The sequence below is a fragment of the Oryctolagus cuniculus genome, chromosome 13, assembly GCF_964237555.1.
Source record: "Oryctolagus cuniculus chromosome 13, mOryCun1.1, whole genome shotgun sequence".
Lineage (NCBI taxonomy): Eukaryota > Metazoa > Chordata > Mammalia > Lagomorpha > Leporidae > Oryctolagus > Oryctolagus cuniculus.
The window spans coordinates 108,062,788-108,088,439 of record NC_091444.1 but is presented as its reverse complement, the minus strand read 5'-3'; the positions used below and the strand labels follow the sequence as shown (position 1 = coordinate 108,088,439).

Genomic DNA, 25,652 nt, shown 5'->3' with positions numbered 1-25,652 from the left:
GCAGCTGGAGTCAGAAGCAGACCTGGGACTCGAACCCAAGCACCTGGACAGGGGATGAGAGCAACCTAAGTGGTATTTTACCACTGCCTGCTGGTTCACTCCCCAAATGTGGGCAACAGCCAGAGCTGGGGCGGGCCAAAGCCGGCAGCTGGAAACAGTCTGGGTCTCCCACAGGGTTGCAGGGATCCTAGCACTTGAGCCATCCCCTGCTGCGCCCCACGGTCTCCAAGTGGAGGCGGGACAGGAAACCAGGCGTGCAGTGTGGGACGTGGGCATCCCGGCCGGCAGCTGAACCACGGTACTGCCCTGAACTTGCTTCACAACCTCGCCACGCCAGGTAGGACCAGCTCCTGATGCATCCCACTCCCGGGTGCTGGCGCCACACTGCCAGTCACCTGTTCTGAGACCCCACCTCCCCCACGGGGACCCAGGGGCAGCCCTGCAAACTCGTCCTGCTGCTGCTTCTCCTTCCTCTCCTTCATGTGCAACAATAACCTCCCTCACACTCTGGCTGGACCACCAATCCCTTCACCAGAGACCTTCATGGAGCTCTTACTTTCTGCAGCGTGGCGCACTGGGGGTGCTCGGCTTTGGGACCAGGGAGGACCTCAGAGTCAGCCAGCCTGCAGAACACGTTTCGGGGAGTATACAAACGCAGACGCCATCTCTGTCTGCCTGTCCGTCTCTCCGCCTCACAAATAAAACAGAGCAAACCAAACACCCACGGCAGGCATCTAGGCTAGCAGTTACGATGCTGCCCAGGACACCCGGGCCCCACGTGACAGCGCCTGAGCTTGGTACCTGGCTCCACTCCTGATCCCAGCTTCCTGCGAAGGCAGAGCCCGGCAGGCAGCCGTGGTGACCGCCACCCTCGTGGGGACCTGGATTGATCCCCACGCCTCTGTCACTGTGAGCATGTGGGGAGTGAACCAGGCGGGAGTGTCCTTTCCCTCTCCCTGTCTCTGTATTTCTGTCTCTTTCTCTCTTGAAGAAACAGACACAGGTGCCTGGCAGCAGACACAGCGGTCTCAGCCAAGCAGGTCCGAGGCAGGCCCAAGCGTCCGGCAAGGCCCCGCCCTCACCCGGGGAGCCACCTGTGCTCCACATGTGGCCTGCAGCGTGTCCGCAGGTCATCGCGGGATGCCCATCTACCCGCACACTGCTGGTTTAGAATAGGAGCCTGGGGCCTGGAAGGTCAGCCTCGCTGGTTCCTGGGCCACCTCCTGTGCTGGTACCACTGCTCAGAGCTCCCGTCTGGCACGCGGGGTCCCCGACACCTGCACCTCTCATTTCCGCTCCCGTCAGCGGGGTAAGATGCGGCCACGCGCTCCTCACCGCGAGCCTCTTCCAGCCCGTCTTCCTTCTGCCCTGCTCTCCCGAGCCCTTTGAGCCGAGGGCACGGCTGCGTGCTCGGCTCTCCCTCCTTCTGGAACGCACGTGGGGGCAGCACGCTTGGGGCCTCACCCTCCTCCAGAGCCGTGCCCGCCCCAAGACCCTGAGGTCCAAACGCCAATGCCTGCCAAGGTCTCACCAGGACGCCACGCCCACCAGAATCAACGTGCAAGTCCGTTCTCTCCTGAGCAGCACTGGTTTGGTCACAGGACTGCGTGAGCAGACGCATGACCGCCCGTAGTCAGATGTCCCTACCTTGAGCCGCTGATCCGTTCACCCTAACGCACTCCCTGTGAAGTCTCCCATAATTCACAGCCGTCTCGAACCCCACGCCCCGGGAGGGCCATCATCCCTCAGGCAAATCACGGGCCCCCAGCAGGGGCCGGACGCTGAGAATGCCACTCACAGCTTTGTTCTAGAAAGCTCGCCGGGGCGGCCAAGTGCAGGCTGGACACACGGGGGTGGGGGTGGGGGCGGGGGTGGGGTGGGGAGCGAAGCAGGCGGCACACTGAACGCTGCCCTTTGTGCACAGCAGACACCAGGGACATATGCTGAGCGAATCTGCACTGCCCTCGCCCTGGGAAAGATCTAACCATAGAAAATATTTACTAAATTGCGAAAAAATGCACAGTGAGAGCAAGAACACTGCGGCTGTGTCTTGTCACGAGGCTAATTAAATCTATTCTGCCACGGGCAGATGGTGGAACAAGATCCAGAAGGAAATCAGCCGTGGGGACCCCCAGATGGAGACGAGGCCAAGGCCACCATGTGAAAGGTCGGGGGCTGAGGGCGCAGCTCGGGGGTGCTCACCCAGGGCTGCTCGAAGCTGTAGGTGCGCCGCCGGTCCTCCGCGTCCTCCTCCTGCTTGGCCTGCTGGAACTCCTGCCGCAGACGCTGTATCCGGTCGTGGTTGCTAGGGGCGGCTCGGCTGTGGGACACAGAGAGGAGACGGTGAGCACCCGACCGTGGGCTGGGAAGTGTGAGGAGTGCCTGGGCTCAAAGTCCCTCCAGAGCCACGTCTCCTCTATGGGACATGGCCAGCTGGGAAGGTGGGGGGAGAGAGGCCCACCCAAGCCCTCTGCCCACCTAGACTGGTGCACTTCCCACTTCTGAGCTGTGGGTGCCTTCCTCTTTAAAAACTATTTGTTTATTTACTTGGGAGACAGAGAGACACAGACAGGGAGGGGTCCCATCCACCGACTGACACCCCAAATGCCCAGCACGGCTGGGGCTGGGCTGAAGCTGGAAACCAAGGTCCTGGTCTCCGGTGCGGGTGACAGGGACCCAAGTACTTGAGCCGTCCCCGCTGCCCCCCAGGTCGCACATGAGCAGGAGGCTGCAGCCAGGAGCCAGAGTGGGTGGCAGACCCAGGCACTCACACACAGGGACGCAGGTATTCTAATCAGCATCTTAACCACTGGGCTCAGTGCCCACCCCTGCGACGTCTTTATGAAGTAGGGCTAATAACGTTGCTCCCAGTGGCACAGTCGTAATGATCCAATGAGATGGTATCATAAAATCCAGCCTCACCGACGCACAGGGTTATTTTCACTCGGCATTTCCTACTAATGAGTCACGAGAGGTCTGTGATGGGAAGCGTGTTCACGTGAGTCCGGGCGGTGGCTCGAGTTCACCAGCGAGTTAGTAACCATGCAGCCTGCCTCTCCTGCAGCCCTGGATCTGGTCTTCTAGCGAGAGCTGATGAGATGCACACGCGTGTTTGCAGATGCACGTGGTGGTACCCTGAGAGCCCGCGTGGCTTCCGGCCAGCCAGTGTGGAGGGTAGAGCCGGAATGTGGGTTCTCGGGCTCCCAGCGCCCCTCATTGTACTACGTCACGCACAACACTTAGTGGAACACAGCACACACTCCTGCTTTCTGCCAAACCTGGGGCGATCAAGGATGACATCATCTGACACCTGAGGGCGCACGGGGTCCTTCCCCTTCACTAAGGTGCTGACCTGCACCCCAGCAGGAAAGCTCGCCAGGGGCTCCAGCAGGGACATCTGCCCTGGAGGACAGCAGGCTCCTAACAAGGACTGGAACTGGGGCCAGCACTGTGGCACAGCAGGTAGAGCTGGGGCCTGCAACACTGGCATCCCATGTCAGCGATGGTTCGAGTCCCGGCTGCTCCTCTTCCGATCCAGCTGTCTGCTAATGTCCTGGGAAAGCAGTGGAAGATGGTCCAAGTGCTTGGGCCCCTGCACCCACCTGGGAGACCCAGAAAAAGCTTCTGGCTCCTGGCTTTGAACCAGCCCAACTCTGGCCGTGGTGGCCATTTGGGGAGTGAACCAGTGGATGAAAGACCTCTCTTTGTGTCCTCCCCTGACTCCCTACTCCTCCGTAACTGTGCCTTTCAAATAAATAAATAAATCTTAAAAAAAAGCAGCTCTTTTAAGATTTATTTTACTCATTTTTTTAATTGAAAGGCAGGGTGACAGAGAGGGAGAAACACACATACAGAGGACTTGCACTCACTGTCACTCCCCAAATGGCCACACAGCTGGGACTTGGCCAGACCAAAACCAAGAGCCAGGAGCCTCATCCATCTCCCACCTGAGTGCTAGGGGCCCAAGTCCTCAGGCCATCTTCTACTGCCTTGCAGGTGCATTAAAAGGGAGGCGGATAGGAGGTGGAGCAGCCGAGACCCAAACCAGCACTCCGACGTGGCAGTGTGGGCGAGGCTTGACCTGCTGTGGCACACGTCGGCCCCGGGGGTTAGGTCTTACATTTACACATGCGTCCTCTGCGCGGTGGACAGGAGCGGCAGCCGCAGGCCCTGAGGAAGAGCAGGTCTCTCGGGGTCTCTCGGGGACTGCGTGGGCACCAAGCTCCACCCCACCCCACCCCACCCCGTCCTCACTGGGCCAACAAAGCTCTCAGGCAGACGGGTGTCGACGCGTCACTGGGTACACTCTGAAGAATTCCAAAGATCTGGAATTCTCAAATAGGAAACACCCAAGACGACAGGGCACAGGCTCATCCGTTAGTGCCCAGGAGGAGTCCCTGTGCCCTTGGCGTTCCTGTCACTCCCAGGATAGACCCCGGACAGGCTGTCAGGATGGCAAACTTGACACGCTTCTGCCTTTCTTGCGTCCTGGTCAATCTCTCCAGCTGAGCGGCGCAACACACAACAGTTTAGTAGGCGATCAGCCGTGGGGCTGCACAACTGGCGGCTTGTCTACACTGGGTGCAGCTTCAACCCCCCTGCCCCTGACACACAGCCAGGCCGTCACTGCCACCGGCTTGGAGAAGATGCAGCAGGCATCTGCAGGGAGGGCGACCCGTGTAACCGGCAGCCTCGGGCTCCCGACTCTGCAGGTGCGAAGGCACCGGCCCTGCAGCAGCAGCCCCGGGCGCCCCACCAGGGAGCTGCACTCTGCCCTGTGTCTCCACGCAGCATGGATACCTTTAACCCCCGAGGACAAGGACCACAAAGTCCGTACCACTGACAAAACCTAACCGGCTGTGATGGACGCAAGGTCCATTCTCCCAACAAAGGAGACTGACCCAGCACCTTCCGCTTTAAATCCTGGCAACCCCAACGTTTCTCAGGGTAAGAGGCAAGCACCAGGGGTCACTTCTGCCCTCACTTCCGAGTCCGGGTGACCACAGAATGGCTGGCTCTCCTTGCCCGAGTCCTAGAGACAATGATAGGCTCGGGTCAGCTGAGCAAAGCCAAGAGGAGCGTTGTAGCCAGCCATGGGCCACGAGGCTGCATGATGGATGATGGCTCACGGAGGCTGGGAGGGCGCCCGGCACCCTTGGGGAACAGGGGTTGGCAGAGCGAGGCGCAATCCTGGCTCCCGGAGACGGAGCCGCCGCAGCTGCCCGGTTGTTTCTCGGGCCAGCAGTGTGGATTTGGACGTCTAACGTCCTCGGTGAGGACTTGTGCCAGGAGAGCTAAAGAAGCTGCAGGTATCCATCGGCAACAGTGACTAATCCTGCGGCTCTCTATCAGCTCCGATGTAGGCCCTGCCAGCCCCAAGCTGCCCATCATTGTCTTTCCGGTGTGTGGGATATCGTAAAACGACACCTCGGCGGAGCAGAGTGAGTGAGACGGTAACACTTAACAAGGAGTCGGCGAGTCATGGCTTACAGATGGACGGGGTCCGCACGGGCAGAGGAGGGATGCACAGCGGGGCCTCTGTGTAAGAGGCACACACACACACACGGGACAATTTCAGTTCAATACTAATACTTTTTGTAGCCAACTGGAGCTGCCTTTTTTTAAAAAAATTATTTTTATTTATTTGACAGGCAGAGAGACAGAGACAATGACAGAACACCAGTTCACTTCTCCAAATGCCTGCAACAGCCAGGGCTGGGCCAGGCCAAAGCCAGGAGCCAGGAACTCCATCTGGGTTTCCCATGTGAATGGCGGGGATCCAAGTCCTTGAGCCATCACCTGCTGCCTCCCAGGGTGTGCATGAGCAGGGAGCTGGAATTGGGAGTGGAGCTGGGAGCGAACCCAGGCTCTCCAATATGGATACCAGGGTCCCCAGTGACAGCTTAGCAGCTACATCAATCTTCAGTCCCTGGAACTGTGACACACACACATGCACAGCCTTCATACACATTCATGAAAAATGAGCATCACGAAAAAACCACGCATGGAGCTCAAAAGACATTTGGAGCAAAGTAAAGTTACCTTTCCGTTCTGCTTCTCCATGACCATCCTGAAGGGTCCTTCTGTGTGTCTGTGTGCATGCACGTGTGTCCTGAATGTATACACGTGTGCCCCACATGTATACGTGTGTGCTCTTGTGTGCATGCGTGTACTGGTGTACATACTCATGTGGCTCTTGTGTGAGCACGTGTGTGTGGGGGGGTTTGATTCAGCCTGACCTGGTTCTCTGTCACAACACTAAGGAGCGGCAGGCACAGGGTGACCCTGAGTGACACGAGGTTTCTGTGGGGGGTCAGAGCAGACCCAGCCACGTGCCGCCCAAGGTGGCCACACTCACAATGCTGACTTCTGAGCTCTCGGTAAGCCAGACGGCAGGCTTGGCTTTGTGCTCCCGGCGCGTAGTCCGTCCCGGCAGCGCTGCGCTCCCTGCACTGGGATAAGGTGGTACTCCTGTCAGCAGAGCCCCAAGGAGCAACACAGCCACCCTGCAGGCTCGGCGCCACGGGAAATATTAAAAAAACAAAGACAAGTCACACTTGCACTGAGCACGTCCAGACGAGCTTTCTCATTGCGATTCCCTAAGCAAGGTGTTGTAACAAGCACTCACACAGCTCCGCACCACGCTAGGTGCTGTGTCATCTATGGACGAGGGTGGCACAGGATGGAGCTGGACATCCCCGCACATGGGAACAGAGCCAGGCCCCACCGCCGCAGAGGGTCGACTACTCAAACGTGACAGCTGGGGGCCGGTGTTGAGGTATTGTGGGTTTAACCACCGCCTGCCACACCAGCATCCCAGTATGAGTGCTGGGTCCAGTCCCAGCTGCTCCACGTCCACTGCAGCCCCCTGCTAATGCACCTGGAAAGGCAGCAGAAGATGGCCCAAGTGCTCGGGCCCCGGCCACCTTATGGGGTGCCCAGTTGGCGTTCTAGGCTTCTGGCTTTAGCATGGCCCAACCCTGGCCGATGCAGCCATTTAGGGAATCAACCAGCGAATGGAAGATCTCTCTGTCTCTCCCTCTCTCCATAAGTCTGTCTTTCAAATAAACAAACGCATCTTTAAACACACACACACACACACACACACACAGACACCTGGGCACTATTCGCTTGGCCTTGCCTCTGCCGAATCCTCTCCTGCTGACCTGTCTAGAACTTTCCTGCAGGCCTGAGGTCTGACCTGTCTCCTTGGAGGAGCACACGCTGAGACAGGAGCCTGCGATGCGGACGACATTAGCAGGGGGCACTGTGTTGGGACCCGGGGCTCAGTGTAGGGGAGAACGAGGCACTCGTCCTATGACCCAGGTGGGGGCTCGCTGGCATCCACCATTTCCCACCAAAGGCGGCCGACAGACCAGGCCGCGGGAGGAAGTGGCGAGAAGGGAGGGGCAGCCAGTCACCGTCTGTGCCACCAGGGAGGCTGTCGCAGAGCAGGGGGGACACACGTCTGTGTTTCTCTTTCCTTTGCCATCCCCTTCGTCCCAGATGCCTCCAGGGAGCACGAGGCATCGGCTTCTACTCCCCACGGCTCTCCCTGCCCTCACTCCTTCTCTCTAAGCCCATGCCTTCGTGACAACTCCTAAACACGCGTGTGTCTGTGAGAGCACTTCAGCAAGTCCACAGAATAGTCGAACTCGAAGATGCTGAAGCCCGCGCACCTTTGTCTCCTAACACTGTCTTCCATGAGCTTTCTGAAGCACCGTCGCGTAGGCGGCAGGGGAACTGCTCAGCAAACGCTGGTGATGCACGGACATCCAGCAGGCCCTGAGGCCCCTGCTGACGCTCACAGCCGTGGGCAGCCCCTGCCCATGCCGGTGGCACAGTCGCAGATGTGTGCTGGAGCCTCCGCATGACGCGTAAGGACACTGTGTCCTCCCGGCTCTCCATCTCCCCTGTGGCCGGCTTTGAAGAAGCCACCGTGAGGCCCACAGCTGCAAGCAGCAGGGCAAAGCTGACAGTGACAGCGCCCAGCTGCTGACCTGGCCCGGTGCAGCCTCCACGGGACAGCCGGTCTTGGCCGGCCCCGACATCAGTAGCTCGGTGAGGCCCCGGCCCGGCCACATCTGGACCCCAGACCCGCAGAAGCTGCTGTTTTATGAGCGTGTGTGGCTTTGAGCTGCTCAGTCCGTGAGAATCTGTCGCACAGAAGAAAAGCTAACACGCCTCCGATGTTGGCCCTGGCTGGGCGACCTGTTTGGCCAGCAGCACGGCACAGAGGGGCCTGGAGCTTGGCTGGCTGGCTGGCTGGTCAGCTGTCTCCGGTTCCTGAGTCCCACCATGACAGGAGTGGGCCCACAGCCTAAGAACCCGCGACACACGGGGTGGACCTGCACCCAATCCCACGCTCTCAGTCAAGCCCGGCGACCCGCAGACACACGAGCACAAAACACGCTGGTTGTTAAGACGCCACTGGGTTGCAGCAGCAGATAAACCCTTAACTGAACGTCGCTCCCCGGGGCCTGTGCACAAGGCCGCTGCCACATCCAGGAAGCCATGGGGAAGGGCTTAAATGCTCAAGGTCCACACAGTGAAACGAAGTGGCCTAGGCGCACGTAGGCCCCGCCTACAATGGGAACCTACTGATGTCACCTGTTGCCCAGAAGGACTGAGGGGAAGTTGGGGGGGGCACACTTTACAAATGAACCCCTCCCCCCTCTTCCATACTGCCAGTCCCTTCAGAGCCTGCTCGAAACACAGCACACAATGCACACGGGTCAAAGCCCCAACAGGAAGTCACAACTGCCATGCACCCAGAACCCACAGGATGCACTTGCCACGGGCACCAGCTGCGGCGCCATGAAGCCTGCTGGTTCCTTAGGCTGGCTCCTTGCCACCCTCGCCATGACCTCACAGCAACACCCCGTGCTCTGAGAACAGGAGGTGGGTGTTTTCCCGGCATGTGGGGGACGTGCACCTGCTGACCAGGTGACTGGTAGACGGAATTTAAGGGCTAGTAGCTTCTCTTTCTGTGGAAACGGAGCACCTGGTGGGTCTGGGTTGAACACAGCCCACGGGGAGGCTAGAGCTCGTCTTGCATAGGTTGCCGTGGGTCCAGCTCTTCAACCCCACCCCCCGGCCCTGGCCTCTGTGCACAAGAGAACAGGTCCATGGTCAGGGCTGCCGTCTCTCCCATCAGCTATGTCCTTGGCTGTTTCATGGTTGCCAGATGCTTCTCAGCCACAGCAATTTACCTAAGTATAAAATCCTATTCCAAATGCGGGCGAATTTCACACCTGCACCTGGCATGCAATTACTGGAGATGCAAAAGGGCATCTTTTCCCAATTAAACAAATACAAAAAGTCAGTTTCTGAGATCTGAGAAATAATGCAGTCCCTCCCTCCCTGCTGACCTATTTCTCTCTGTGCAGCAGGATCCTACACGCCCCTGAAGGAACGGCTGCACGGGGGCCTGCTCCCTGCTGAGCCCCTGCACCTGCACGACCAGGCCCTCTGCGCCCCCGCACATGCAGGAGAAAGGTTGGCGCTTCCAGCTCCGGACCCATTCACACACAAGGCTGGTGTCTTCCCCAGCCTGCCTGGCCCAAGCCTTGCCAGTGTCCCGGGGGTCTGCAGTCCCCTGCACTTGTCACAGGAAGCAGCACGCCTCACCATTCCCTTCACAGCCACACAAATGGACAGACCTGCGAGCCAGTCCCTCAGACACATAACCCACCTTCCAGGGACACTGCTTTTTAGGAAACATTTTCATTAGAGAAAGACGAGAGGCTGTCTTCCTTTTCTTGCCCGATTGCTAGTTCTTCTTGTATCCCGGTCCCATGGCTTGCACCAGTGGTTTAGTGTGACGTCCGGCCATTTCCCGGATGTCACTCAGAGCCAGCACTGGGACTGGTAGGGGCGAAGCGACACCGGGAGGAAGGGGACAGGGGCAGACCTGTCACATAGCCTCGGTAACAGATCATTAAGCAATGTCTCGCTGTGATGTCACGCACGGGTGTGCAGAGCTGGGATCCTTTCAAAGCAGACAGATTGTCAGCATGATAAACGGGATACAAACGCAGTCTTGAGCATGAGGCCTGGCTCAACGGGGGCAGGGTTGTCGCGCAGCAAGAAGGAGATCCGAGCAGAGCGTGTGGGAACTGATACACGGTTCAGGGCGGCCAGGTGAACAGCCTCTTCCCACGGAGCTATTTTTCTGTACTGACTGGAAACTCCATAAAGTATTTCTGAGCTGGTAATCGCCGGAGAGGCCGTTCTCATCCACAGATGTCAGAGCCGAGTCCTTAACTGCCCCAAATGAGCGTGCAAGCACAGGCTTCTCATTAGACACATCAGGCCCTGGATGCCCAGGTGGAAGGCTTGTCACTCGCTTTCCTTCCTGGCACTCGGGAGGGAGACCCTGAGCAGATACAGTGGCGCAGGGGGCAAGTGGGCGAGCCAGGGTGCTCCTGGCAGGTTCCTGTCCTCTGAGTGAGCTTTTGCCTAACCCTAACCCTAACCCAACCCTAACCATAACCCTAGTGAACGTGTTGCCTAGGTCCGCATGCAGTGGTGTCTGCATTGCCCCCTCCTCGGAGGGGCTGCAGTGGGGTCCCCTGTGCCGGAGCTCTGCCTCTACTGGAGGAGAGAAGCCCACACTTGCAAGCCTGCGTGCTGGCTCCTGCTACCTGTGCAGGTAGCAGCATGAAGGGAGAAGGGAGGAACCACAGTGTCACAGGGCTGGCCGGGACCACGGGGCCCTTCCTCTCTGGCCCGGCCTCGCAGGCTGGACGATTTACGAGGAATCGGGGAATGGCGGGGAGGTTTAAACCAAGAAACCTATCAATTACCAAAATACACATAAAAATAGCTCCCCTGCACAAGCTTCATTAAGTTTTATCAGCAAGCATCTTGGGGTTTTACACTCAAACCGCAGGTCATAAATTCACAGCAACCCCCACCCCCGTATGTTCACCAAACACCTGAATTCAATTTCTCTCCTGGTTGTGAAGTAGCAATGTGGCACGCTCATTCATTATGCATGCAAAGTTAGTTCCCAACAAGGGCAGCTTTTCCTGGGCTGCTGAATGCTATTTATAGCATCTGGAAACTTGGTCTAAAGATCTTTCTTTAATCTTAGTGCTTTTCTACTGGGATGCCAGTAGAGACCCCAACACTGGGAAAAGTCAGGATCAGCCATTACCTGCCACGGGTAGATAACCCTCGACCTTCATGACACGGCACACTTGGCCCTGACATGGGGCAGGGGTGAATCGCCTTGAATCAGAGAGGAAGCTCGCTGAAGCTGCGCGTGTGTGTCAGCGTGCACACGTGGAATTAGCTGCGAGTCGTTTCCAGTTTATTCTCACAGTTGTCCTCATCTTCGGTAATAGGAAGAGAGTTATGAGGAACTTAGGCAAATCCCAAAGGCACTCAGGTTGCTCAGCTGATAAAATTCATTTCCAGATCCCGACACCCGTGATTTGTCGTCCATTTCGCACCAATTCCACTGGCATAAATCAGCGCAAATTAAAAACACACAGCTACGCTCTCCGGGTTGAAAAGGTGGTCGCTATGGCTGTTAATCCCGCGTGCGCCCAGCACCCCACGGCCCGTCCCCCCGCCGCTTCCTGGATGGCAGGGAGGTCAGGGCTGCCCCCGGCTGGGCCCCGCGGTGGCCGTCGGCAAACAGACGGAGCATTTCATCAGCTGCATGGTCTCGGCCGTGTGCCCCTCGCCCTGTTTTATGGCTGTCATCACTCTTCCTTATTAGCCTGTCACCGGGTGTGGGCAGAGGGAGGGGACCTTAGCTACCTCCCATCCAAGAGGCTTCCTCCACCTGGGACGCCACCACAGGGCCCTGCAGGGAGCCAGCCAGTGTCCCAGACTTAATCCAGGCCGGCTTCCACCCGAAGCCACCGCTACCACCATTGCAACCCTGCCTCCCAGGAGGCATCCGCCTAACCGAGCCCGAGTGGTTAAAAAGTCATCAACAGAAAAGCAGTGACTGCAGCTCTTGTCTGAGAAGCCGTATTCCAATAAAACCCTTGATACTGGTGACGCCCGGGTACCGAGAGGGCCTGCAGGGTCCGCGTGGAGGGTGGGGCCAGCCTCACCAGTCTTCCCCGTGCCTAGAGGCAGCCCCATAGAGCTTTACACAAGCAAATGGTGGACCTGCGGATTTACACGGAGTCTAGAAACTGCCTGTGAACGACAAAGGCCTAGAAGAGATCACCTGCTCTCGCACACGGGAGAGCCTGGGGAACATGCAGGACGCGCTTACTCCTGAGGGCTCACAAGGGACACGACGCGTTCCCCGAGGGCGGCGCAGAAGGGACCCACGGACCGCACTGCTCACTCCACGAGACTCCAGGAAACGCAGACGTGAGCGCTGGCGTGGGCTCCACACTGGAAAGCCAGGGCCCCACGGCATTCAGCAAGAGTGACAACTCTGACGCACTGCAGGAGATGGCAGATCAGGAACACGTGACGACACGTTGAGATAAAAAAGCCGTGGAAACGAGAGAGTCTCGTGGGTTCTGGGGACAAGATGATGATCACATTCTTTCTCATAGTACAGAGGTTTTATTATACAAGCATAGAAACTAATTATAGAACCATTATTTTAATTCTTTAATCATGAAGCAGACACATACAATTCACGACTAACATTCTGTTTCTCATTCTCCGTCTTTAATGGCAGCATAATTGCAAAACACTGTACAGAACTATGCTGGGGCTGGCACTGTAGCACAGTGGGCTAAGCCTCCACCTGCGGCACTGACATCCCTTATGGGCGCTGGTTCTAGTCCCAGCTGCTCCTCTTCTGATCCAGCTCTCTGCTGTGACCTGGGAAAGCAGTGGAAGATGACCGAGTGCTTGGACCCTTGTACCCATGTGGGAGACCTGGAAAAAGCTCCTGGCTTCGGATAGCCCAGTTCCAGCCGCTGTGGCCATTTAGGGAGTGAACCAGCAGATGGAAGACCTCTCTCTCTGTCTCTTCCTCTCTCTGTAACTCTACCTCTCAGGTAAAGAAATAAAATCTTTCTTTAAAGAAAGAACTAAGCCTTTCCTTTTATTTTACATTCCAATGTCATGCAGGGCAATGCTCGATTCTAAATGACGCTGCAGTTCCACGTGGCTTTCCTAGGACGGCCCAACACAGATCTGCAGTGCCCCTAGGTTTAACAGGAAGCCAGCCTGAAATGCCTTTCATAACCAGAAGCAAAGAAGAGAAACATGATTATCACTACTTTACTAAAAGATAAACAGAAAACAAGTGAAACAGTTATCCAGTTTCCTAAAAAGAAAAAACAGATATGCCTGAAGGAGGAGCTTAGTGTGGCTTACCGACTTTAATCACCTTAGGACGGTTAGAATACTTTCCTGCAAAACTTCACTCCTGTTTACTCTATGATCTTGGTTAGCTTCCTAATTATTAGTTAACAGTGTTTTGGGATTTCATTCTTGTAACAATTTTGCCATGTCCCCAAAATTATCTGGACAGAGGAAATAAGTGAGGTAGAACTGTCAATCTCACTTCTGTCAAGCGTGGTTTAATTGTTACATGAAGAAAACGCAGTGTGGCTATAATGGTTTGGAATTTTTTAAAGATTCTGAAACGGCTTTCATTATTCTCTTCTAAATTGTATTTTTTCAAAGTAATGTTTACATGCATACGGCTTATAGTTCACTTGAAAAACATTTGTTGACTGATTTGAAAGGCGCACGTGTGTGTGTGTGTGTGTGTGTGTGTGTGGGAGGGAGGGAGGGGCTGGGAGAAAGCTTCCATCTGCTGGTTCACTCCCTGAATGCCTGCAACAGCCAGGGCTGGGAAAGGTGAAGCCAGGAGCCCAGAACTCCGTCCAGGTCTCCCGTGTGGGTGGCAGGGACCCAACCACTTGGGCCATCACTGCTGCCAGCCAGGAATCGGGTGGAACCCAGGCGCTCCGATACGGGACGGGAACATCTCAAGTGGCAGCTCAGCGGCAGTGGCCAATGGCGCCCAGCCAGCTTGTATTTTCAGGCGCTAAATCCAAGGTGTAAAATCAAAGAATCTCTCGCTCCATCACGTCCCGTCCCTCGGACGGCCCCACGCCACAAAGACCCTCAAGCCTTTGGCTGTCTTCCACAAAATTCCTTTTATGCTGACTGCTGCCTCTGATACGTTCTCATCGCCAATTCGTCACGGCCACCTCCCTCTCACTGTGTCGCAGATTTTTAATACTGTGCTCCGTATGATGAAGTGTGAATTATCCACAAGAGTCAGCTACACCAAACGAAAGCTAGCCATTTCACCGTGATCCACATCTAACCAAATTCCTCTGGTTCTCAGCCACACACAGGAGCCTTCAGAATCTCCTAGAAAACACACATGATGAAAAAAACCACGTGTGCTCTTCAAGACTTTTGAAGAAATTCTCTCTCCTTACTTTGGGGAGCATATAGAGTTAACTTGGGGAATAAATTTTTAAAGCACTGAATTTGTAATCTATAAAACTCCAAATACAAATACTATTTTTAAGATTTAGCGAAGTCTTCCAAAACACAATTTTTTTTTTCCAAGCGCATATCCCAGCACTGCCCTCAGAACAGTTTTACTTTCTTTGCCATGTGATGAGACTCAGCTTGGCGGCACACGACTATGACGCACGTTCAACGGACAGCGTGGTGATGGCGGCATGAGGTTTCTGATCTTTTTCAGTGACTGTCAGCCGCCACTCAATCGCCTTGCCAAAGATGGACCCGCTCCTCCTCGGAACTCTTAGAATTGACCCAGTGGGGCTGGCGGTGCGGCTGTGTCTGTGGGTGCCCTGCCAACCCCTCCCCAGCACCCCCTTTCAGAACGCTGTCGCGGCCCCAGCGCGTCCTGAGAACATGCGGCTGACACCACGTTGTGCGGGGGAATGCGTGAGTGATCTAAGCACACTGGACCTGATACAAGACCCTGAGATGCCGGACTCTCAGAGGAGCCGCTGACCATGGGATGCACTCGGGGTCCACCCAGGGGCCCTTGCTGCCGGCCAGTGCCCAGACTTGTGTTAGGAAATACTTCTAGGAAGCAATGAACTCCTCTTCCACCTTAGGAGGCAGGAATCATACAGGCACTCTTTTCATTTTTAAAAGGCGTTTTGCGATTCCCTTGATCTCCAGTTCTTGGGAAGCGCTCTGTGTGGGGAGGAGGGGGAGGGGAGACAAGTTCTGGAGACCAATTGTTTAACATGTGGATGAAACCTTTTGGTCTTTGTAAGTTGATTTATGCAAGAAACTTTTCACCTCTCCATATTCAAAATGTTATTAAAAGTCTTAGGCTACTAATGTATGGCAAAATTCCCCATGTAACATGATTGCAGGTGTTAGTAATGATCCGTTTTCCTGTTCATGGCTGGACTGTGAAAGGGCTAGGAACGCAGAGACAAGTACGCATGCGTGGAAGGGCAAAGGTCACGGGGGTCCAGGTGCAGTGCTGGCCTCCACCTGAGGACAGAGGCGGGAAGAACAGTGCCCGGCATCTGCTCTCACTCAGCGTGATCCCCCACAAGCAGACCGAGATGCTGCCTCTCCTGTAGTGCATGCTTGCAGCCCACGTCCAAGTCCCAGCGTGCAGGGAAGTCACGCCAAGACCAAATGGGATGGATCTCGTGTGCAGCAGCAGCAGAGCCGGAACGAGCACGGGGAGATGTTGACAAAGGCACGGATGTAAACACAGGCACAGCCGCGCAGTCGGATCCAAGCATCCACCGCTGTCCAAACCAGCCGTTTCCACCCAAGACTCGCTTTGGGCCTTCTTGGGTTGCCCGAGAAAGAGAATAAATCTACCGAAACACTACCCGAGGGTGTCACGGCCAGCTAGCCGACGCGGCGCGCCAACAAGGCTCTGCAGACAGGTCCTCGCTGTGTCGCCCCACACCGCCCTGGTTCTCCGTGGAGTCTGGCTGACGACAGACCGCACTGACATCCCCCTGTGCCTCCGCCCGGCGGGTCTGCTGTGGCACGGAAGCACCACCTCCGTGGGCGGGCACGGCGCTGCCTGGGGAACTTAATGAGGAGTGATGGGGTCCACGGAACAGATGGCAAAACGGTCCCAAGCAGAACATTTCATGAGCGTGAAGACGTTCTGCAAAACATGAACGTGTGTCGTGTGTAACAAGAGGGTGGTGCGGCGGCTTCCCTCACGTCCTCGGTTTATTGTAACACGGATGCTGCTGAGGTGTCAATGCACCCCCTTTCCAGACAGAGATCCTATGGCACCTGGGGAGACGGCAGATGAGGGTGAATACTCAGACCCCGGCCGGCCAGGATGAGGCTCCTGGCTCCTGGCTCCAGCCTAGGCCAGAGGTGGCTGTTGCAGCCGTCTGGGTGTAAACCCGAGGGTGGACGAGATCTCTCTGTCTCTAAGCCTCCTCTGTCGGTCTGCCTTTCAAATAAATAAATCCTTAGAAAAACTTCAGAGACTTAATCCTTTATCCTTGCATAGAAAGGATCAAGTTCTTTAAAAATTAACAGGGCCAGTTTCTTTGTGCTGCAAAGCTGTAGGTATGAAGTAAACAATCATAGCTTTTTATACTCGTCGAATTTAAGAAACCACGGCTTGTGACACATTTGTTTCTCTGAGCAAGAAAGAAAACGCTGCCAATAAAACTAGCATCAGTTACACAAAGCATGTTGAAACTGGGGATTTTAAATTGTGAAAGGGTGAATCTTATAACTGATTAAAAACAGGGGTGGCATAGCATTCCCTTTTAAAAAGTCTCAGGCTACTAACTTACATTCATTCACATGAGTCCTTGTACACAGTTTTCTATTCATAATATGCCCAAGCATGCTGACCCTAAGGTAGCGCAATCTAGATTACATTAGCTTAAATTGCCAGGAAATTATCTTCACAATGCAAGCGGATGTCTTTAACTTTGGCCAAAAGCAAATTTGACAAATGATCACAAGATGAACATTTCTGTGTTTTTTGTCGTCTTGTATCCAGAAATGTTGCTTGGTTTTTCATGCGATTCTAAAAAGTTCATAGGTGAATAACTACTTTAAGCCAGAGGTTGTCTCTCTACAGGCGATCTCATATATTGCTATTTATTATACAAAGAATTGAGTGTAACAGAACTCACGACTCTTAAATAACCCTCCATCTGAAAATCGCCATTTTGTTACATAATTCCCCATCACAGGTTTAAATGTTAAAAGCACTCCCAGAATCTGTGCTGGGGAAAGCAATCTCCAGATGAACTCACAATTTCCTTTTATCACAGATCAAAAGCTGCAAGCTGTCCTTTTTGCTTCGGCTGCCAGGAGACTCTGTCTACACAGTTACAAACACACACGTATCAGTTCCTTTACACAGGCTGAATATTCTCTATCCAAAATGCATGGGACCAGAATTTTTTCAAATTTCTGAGTTTTGGTGTTTTTTTTTTTTTTTGAATTGGTAACTATCCAGATAGAATTTATCAGGAAGCAAGCATCTGTAATCTGAAAATCCAAAATCCAAACATCTCAAAATCATGTCATGCTCACACGCCACATCTTGGTGCACTGTGGATTTTGGATTTAGGATGCGCCACCTGACATTTCTGTGCCCTTTTAAACTTCCTTTAACAGCTATTGTTAAAAACTGTGCAAGGAACAGCGGGGAGCTCATGACATGGCCCTCCTGGCCCCTGCTAGGCTGGGCCCCGGGGTGGGACACCCACTGCTGGCTTTGCCACTCCAAGCAGAGGCTCCACGGGGCTGACAATCCAGTTCCCTTCACTGGCAGTAGAACTCCAGAATGAATAGAAGTCTGGGGGCCGGCACTGGCGTAGTGGGTGGGGCCGCCGCCTGCAGTGCCCGCATCCCATATGAGCGCTGGTTCAAGTCCCGGCTGCTCCACTTTTGATCTGACTCTCTGCTATGGCCTGGGAAAGCAGTAGAAGATGGCCCAAGTCCTTGGGCCCCTGTACCCACATGGGAGACCAGGAAGAAGCTCCTGGCTCTGGATCAGCAGAGCTCTGGTGTTGCTGCCATCTGGGGAGTGAACCAGCGGATAAAAGACCCTTTTCTCTCTCTGTAATGCTGACTTTCAAATAAATAAATAAATAAATCTTAAAAAAAAAAAAAAAGGAAGTCTGAAAGTCCACTAACAATGTGTTCACACTGCACAGGACCACAACAGCCTCCCACTGTCATGTCCACCCTTGCGACGGCCACGCCTGTGAGAGTCAGCTGCTGACTTCTGGGATGAACACCTGTTACCAACCCCCTTCCTCCTCTTCCACGGCTTAGCTGACAGTTCTGATGAGACACGAGCAGCCCAGGTCAGATCTCTCGTATTCTCAGCTTCTCTGTAGCTGAGCTGCTTAGTTTAGTTCATGTCCTCACGAAGGCATACTGGACATCACTGTGAGTGAGATCGTAAAATACTAAGGATCACTGCCAAGTCATGCAAGCTTGACTGATGACAAAGAGGAGACCACAGGAGAGAACAGCTCTGGGATTTTTCAGAGAAGCCAGGATTTTTTATCAGCACGCATGGCTCTGGTCAAGGTTTGGAAGATGAAGACATTTGGGTCCTTTAATTTTGCGACACTGTTTATAAAACTCTCCTTCCAAAAGCACAAGTGTGCGTGTGCCGCTCCGAAGTTCCCAATTACAGCTTCCGTTTGACACGCACATTGTATGCCTTTGGGGGAGGGCTGTGAGACCACACTCAGATTCTACCCACAAACGACCTTCAACGTGCGACACGTTGTTCCTGTCTCGCCAGCTCCTAACGGATGTCAGAGAGGATGGAAACGCTTACATTTCCAAAAACCCAGGCATTCCCTCTTCTCACCACAACGGGATCCTGGACACCACCTCATAAAGCAGGCATCAGATCTTCCCCCAGAGCAATGCTGCAATCCAGGGTGTGTGTCTGACCAGGAGTCAGGCTGAGTCAGCAACAGCAGGCCACAGAAGCAAAGACAGAGTAACTGCAAACCTCTACAGTAACTGTGAGAGAGAAGGTGGGCTGCAGGTACTGTGAGTGCATTTAAATATATGCTGCATGTTACTCACATGAGAACCCAGGATTCTAAAGAAAAATATATATACATACAGCACTGTGAAATTTTTAGAAATTTGGCCAGAAATGAAAGTGCTAATAACTCTCATTATACTTTTGCCTCTCTCTCTCTCTCTCTCTCTCTCTCTCTCTCTTTTAATCTAAAATGGCTTTGTCGACGATTCAGAGTTAATTTCTTGATGCAGAAAAGGGGTCTTCTGCTTAGATTTTTCCCTTGCGGTGCAAGGTGCCTTTCGTGGGATTTTTCAGAGTCTTTCTGTGACTTTGGAAACATTTCCTGTAGCAAGCAGACTTCCAAAAAACCATTCCGTCAGCCACAGAGCTATTCCAAGATCCGAGAGCCAGGGGATCCAGATTGTTCAATTAAGTGCTCGGGTGTCTGTCGGTCTCTATCATGGCATTTAATGCTTTATTCAAATGCCATTTCAAAACCTGGCTTTTTAAAAAAGAATATCAGTCATTTCCCACATAATTGATAAAACTGGCATGGAACAGCATCCAATCTGTACTCGTACCACTGGCTTTTCTTTCTCCCGGCGCAGTTGCTAGCAGTCTGTGAATGGGGAAAATAAGATACTCGCGCCAATGCTACTGTCAGGTGTGGAGTGGGCAAGCGGCCCCTTGGAATGTCAGGCTGAGACCTGGCCCCAGGCACAGGTCCTTGCTCCGAGTCCCAGAGCGTTCCAGCTCTCAGCTCAGTATACACTCCTTCCCTTTACTGCGGATACTGAGAGAAAGCTGAGAGACCCGGCATGCCATGCAGGTGCGGGAGCCTGCCCGCGGCTAACCATCATGGGTCATCGCCCAGCACTTTATGGCTGAATTTCCAGGTGCACAGGAATCGGGGAGACGTTCTCATCAGACCATACTTGGGTAAGGGGCTCTCCACACACACACACACACACACACACACGGGGCTCTCTCCTCCACACACACACACACACACACACACACACGGGCTCTCTCCTCCACACACACACACACACACACGTGGCTCTCCCCCCACCCCCCACGGGGCTCTCTCCTCCATACACACACACACACACACACACACACACACACATAACATGGGTTTAAAGCAGACCTGACATTATCTCTTATTCAGCCAACTGGAGTCTGTAACCTGGATCAGTCTTTAAGGAGCACTACAGTGGAGGCACCATGAACACAAAGGTGGAACACTGGGCTTGGCCATGGTAACTCAGACCCCTGAGCTGCGTGTGTAGTCAATCCGTTTCACTCAAAGGCTTGCAGAAGGAGGTGAGTCACATATTCACCACAGTCTAGAGAGCTGTAAGCCCCCACTCCGCTATTTTGAGAGAAACTCCTTCCCCCTGACCCTTCAACATAAACAAGGCTTTCAGTCTCCACCCCGACAGCTCCTGCCCCTAAGTCAATTAAAGCCACTGCGCAATTACCCTTTCAAGAAACAATTAACAACGGACAAACTACTTCCTTGTTAAATCTGGGGAACGGGTGCCCTTCCAGACCACTGGCGTCAGTGAAGTAACCATTTCACATTAAGGGTCACTTCCTCGGGTGTAAAGTTTGGTTTTCACTGACACTAAAAAGAAACAAGTAGGAGATAAAAGTTGTTCCCCAAGAACGCGGCAGCCACAAACGTGGATTCACTGCTATTTCATGTTCCCGTGTGCAAAGCGATTAGGGTTTTCAGACAGATGGACTTGCCGCAGGAATGACGGTGTGGATGGTGGCGGGGTGGGGGGCAGACGTGAGCATATAAGGTGAAATGCAAACCACGAGCAGCACATGTCGGGCAAATGTAAGAGGGTGTGAAGGACAAGGCCAGCTGCCCAGTCTGCAGTCATGGCGATGACCAGGACAGGTGGTCACAATGTCCACTCAGTGCCTCCCTGGCTACAGGGGCTCGGCGATGCCTGGGATGGAACCTGCCTGGGACCTGAGTAAGAGACCAACACCCCTGACAGACGCTGCCCGGTTTTCACACCTACAACGAGCCCAAGTCACAGAGGTGAGCGGTTACCGTGGCAGGCCTGGGTGATGCTGCCTTGTGGGAGCTAGAGCTCATTCACCCAAGTCTCAGCTCGTCTCCATCTTCCCTTATGCCTCTGACCCTCAGTGAGAGCACGGGTTCACTGGGGCCAGGGTCGGGGGCGCCAGTTAGGACACCACTTCGGGGCCTCAATCCCAGACAAGACACACACCCTAGGAAGCAGCAGGGATGGCTCAAGTAGCTGGGCCCCTGCCACCCCACTCCCAGCTTCCACCTCGCCCAAGCTCGGCTGTAGCAGGCATTTAGGGGGTGAACCAGCAGACTGGAGCTCTCTCTCCTCCTCTCAAACCACTAAGTGCAGTTCCCCGAGACCAGGAAAGCAGCAGCGGCAGGTGGCTCCAGTATCTCGGCCTGGGCCCACCGTCCCTGGAGAAGCAGCTGAGGGGCCACGGCTCTACCTCACAGGCTGCGCACACCCGTGGGCCCCTGTTCTCTTGCAAACCCCATTAAATGGCAACACAGGGAGAAAAGCCTGCAAGCCACAGAACAGGAAAACATCAGAGGGACCATCACAAACGCCAGGGGAGAAGGCTAGTGAACCGGATGCAGCCTGGGGCACGCGTGGGGACCAAGGCCCTGGCACTGGCTCTGAGAACCCCCCATGGCATGGGGAGTGCTGGGCACAGTGCGTAGGGACATGGGCCAGGCAGAAAATGTCCTTTTGGCCTTTTTTTTTTTTTTTTTTTTTTTTTTTTTTTTTTTTTTTGCTTTTTACGGTTTCCACCATTTTCATCCTCAGAAATCATAAACCATCGAAAAAACACGTGCATGTGCATGGATGGAGCGATGTGGGCACTTCAGAAGGCTCACGGAAACACAGAATTCAATGATGTTTATTCTGGTACAAGGCGATCCATGCATACAAAGGGCCTTGAAAACATTAAGAGGAACGTGTGTCAGGAAAAACCAACGCAAGGATTTCAAAAGTATTTTGCAGATTTATCTGAAAGGCAGTTACGGGGAGTGGGGGAAGAGTTCTTCATCCACTGGCTCACTCCCAAAATGTCTATAATGGCCTGGAACTCCATCCACGTCTCCCACATTGCAGGCAGGGACCCCAGCACTTGGGCCATCCTCTGCTGCTTTCTCGGGCACGTTAGTAGGCAGCTGGATTGAAAGTGGAGCGGTCGGGACTCAAGCCAGCACCTGTTTAGGATGCCAGCGTTGCAGGCGGGATCTTAACCCACTCCACCACAGCGTCGGCCCCCAGCCATGAACTTTGTGCAGCTCTGGTGCGCACGTTATGCCCGTGTACTCCTGGTTTATAACCTCCTTGGGTTTCCCTGACGGTGGAAGGAGCTCAGTGGGGATGTGGTGGCCACTGGTGGGCTCCCGACGGCTCTGTGGACGGCGTCTGTGTGCAGGGACACCCTGCTCATGGGCAGAGGCAGATGCACACAGAGCACCACCTGAGCCTGAGTCAACTCGCTGAAGCGGTGGGACACACACCGCTGTGGGGCAGTCCGAGCGCTGTGGCTGCCCCTGACCTGGGAGTCGCTTCCTGCCCTGAAAACTGCAATAGGAGCAGGCAGGGCTCCAGGCTGCACAACACACAGGCCCAGAGTCACAGAAAAATATGAGACTGGTTGATTACATTTCCTATATGTATGCAGTGGTCACATGCCCTCGATTTTGCTGGACATCCAGTTTCAAACTATCCAGGAATCATCTGGAAACTGGAGCAAAATTGCTCACAGGAGGTCAGGAACCGACAGAGAAGGGATCTGCGGCACACACGTGCTTCCCCCAAGTCAGAGACGTGGAGTGAGAGGCGGTGGGTGGGTGCTGCACCAGGACGATGCCCACATCTAGCCCCCACCCCAGTCCTCGCTAGGAGTGCACCTGCTGGCCCGGTGCCTCCACTGTGTTTAGGAAACAGCCCCTAGAGCAAGGGTGGCACAGCGCAGCTCTGCCAGCCACCTGCCGCCTGCCCACGCCACCAGCCAGGTGCTGACTAAACTCATGCCTTTGCCGTACGTGAACGGGAAGGGCACCTCCTGCATGTTTAATCTGCTTACTAAAAATACCCCAGCTAGGAAAAAAAGGTACAATGAAGGCTCGTCCCACTCAATTTATTCCGTTGGCATTCCTTCCGTGGGAAAGGCAGGGAACGGGAAACAGCGGCCCTGGAGGAGGAATGCAGCGCGGACAACGCATGCAGAGCCATGAGCAGGAGCGTCACGTGACAAATTTCACATGGTACCTGGCAACGGCACGTCATACCCACACACGGACCCCGGGCTCGGCCCTGGCAGGAGGGCAGAGGGCTGCAGCCCTGCCGTGGCTCTGGGCACCGAGCTGGGCTGCCTGACACTCATGCTGCGGGCACTCGCGGCTGGCTCACGGGATTTGCCTCTGGGATTAGGAAGGGGGCTTTGGGGGCAGGGCTGGCTACCACAGCCACTTCTGTCCTGAGCCTGGAAGCAGGTGCTCCAGGATCCTGTGCTCTGCGCTGCCCAGCGACTGCCCGGTGACATGCGCCCCTTAGCTTCCATGCCCTCTAATTTCCCACAACAAGAATTCACACCTTGGGGCTGGCACTGTGACACAGGGAGTTAAATGCTGCCTACAACACCAGCATCCCATGTGGGGCAGCACCGGTTCAAAGCCTGCCGGAGAAGGCACCTGGGAAGGCACAGATGATGGTGCAGGTGCTGGGGTCCCTGCCACCACCTGGGACACCCGGATGCAGTTTCTGGCTCCTCGCTTTGGCCTGGCCCAGCCACGGCTGTTGCAGCCACTTGGGGATTGAACCAGTAGATGAATGATCTCTCTCCCTCTTCCCCTGTCTCTTTCTGTCTCTCCCTCTGTCACTCTGCCTTTCAAATAAATTTTAAAAAATGAGTAAAACCATTAAATAAAGATAAAAAAAAAATCCATACCCTGTGCCTGCAACTCCCAACACTGGGCATGACCTTCCCCTATCCCAACCAGGATTCCTGGTGTCTCCACCTGCGGATCCCACCAGGAAGCTCGAGGCAGATTCTTCTCCCAGCCTGGGACCAAGGCCACCGTCTGCTTCCCACAGAGGGTCCCCCCGCGCCCCCGTCAACCACACACCCAAATCACACTGTTAGTTTCCGCGGTCCTGAGGCCTGTCGGAGGAGGACGTGGGCTGTGTGACACAGTGGGTGTAACGCTACCATGGCAGCAAACGTGGGCAAAGTGGAAAGGAACTCCATTTATGGTGCCAGTAACTCCCACTGTTTTTCAAGCTGACCACAACTCCACAATAAAAAGGACGTCTCACGCAGCGAGCAGTACACACACCATCTCAAATAGACTTCTATCTCCAATGCACTCTAGTATTTCCCATTCCCTTCTACCTCATTATCTGGAAACCACTGAAGCCAATGGAACGTAACCCGCGGTTTAGCAACTGTTGCCTTCTTCTATTTTCTTTTCAACTTTTCAATGTATTTATTTAATTTATTTGAAAGGCAGAGACAGACAAACTAGATACAGAGTGCTCTCTCACCCGCTGGTTCACTCCCTAAAGCCCTCTAGCAGCTGTGGCTGGGCCAGGCCGGAACCAGGACCTCCATCCAGGTTCCCCACGTGCGTGGCAGGGGCCCAGGGAGTTGAGTCATGATTGCCTCCTCCTAGGTGCGCATCAGGAGGCCAGAATCAGGAGCAAAGTGGGGACCCGACCCCATGCACCTAACAGCTGCCATCTCTCCTTTGCCGGACAGAAGGCAGAACAGAGACTTCAAGGGCCTTACACAGGAAGGGCCTCATGTAGAGGCTGACGGGCCTGGAATCCTCTGGAGCAGTCTCTCTCGGGGTTCTCCTCCCCTTAGCAGCTCCTCCCCCGCGTGTCTGGACGGCTTCTGTGCATTCGAGCCTCCTCTCATTTCCATTTCATGCTGCCCATGACCTTAACACGGGGGTTAAGGGCAAGCAGGAAGTAGGGTGGAGGCCAGGAAGAGGAGGAAGCCAGCCCTGCCCAGAGCTGACCTTGTCAGGCCAGGCTTCACCCTGCAGGGCAAGAGCCACAGGCACCACACTGTGCCAACTCATACACCTGGTCCCAACTGTGGCTGATAACGTGCCGGGTGCCCCTGTGACCCACCCCTTCCACGACACTGCCTAACAGAACTATCTGCCGTGAGCAGACCACTCCACACTCCCACGTCCAGCCCAGCTGCCACCACCTGGACACCTGGAAGGGGCTGCTAAGCCCTGGACGTGCAGCTAATTCAGTGGAGAGGCTGGAATGTTTACTTCCTTTCACTTCAATTAGAGCCATGTGTGCCCAGGGTTTCCACATGGGCAGTGCCGCTCTGAAACCATCAGACACTGGTGCGAGAGGTGAGGCCATTGGCTTTGGGCTGAGTAAAAGTCTAGAGAAGGCCGGCGCTGCGGCTCACTAGGCTAATCCTCTGCCTGCGGGGCCGGCACCCCGGCTTCTAGTCCTGGTCGGGACACCGGATTCCGTCCCGGTTGCCCCTCTTCCAGGCCAGCTCTCTGCTGTGGCCCGGGAGTGCAGTGGAGGATGGCCCAAGTGCTTGGGCCCTGCACCCCATGGGAGACCAGGAGAAGCACCTGGATCCTGGCTTTGGATCAGCATAGCATTGGTGGTAGCGGCCATTTGAAGGGTGAACCAAC

General features: G+C 54.7%; 1 protein-coding gene across 22 annotated transcripts in view; it reads right to left on the bottom strand.

Moving 5' to 3' along the window:
* PARD3 (par-3 family cell polarity regulator) overlaps positions 1-25,652 on the bottom strand; it is a 507,188-nt gene that overhangs the window by 11,205 nt on the left and 470,331 nt on the right. For all 22 annotated transcript variants that reach the window (XM_070056191.1, XM_070056180.1, XM_070056187.1 and 19 more), the window contains one exon: positions 2,203-2,320. In XM_070056191.1, coding sequence (XP_069912292.1) covers positions 2,203-2,320 — 118 coding nt within the window. The remainder of the gene's footprint in view (positions 1-2,202; positions 2,321-25,652) is intronic.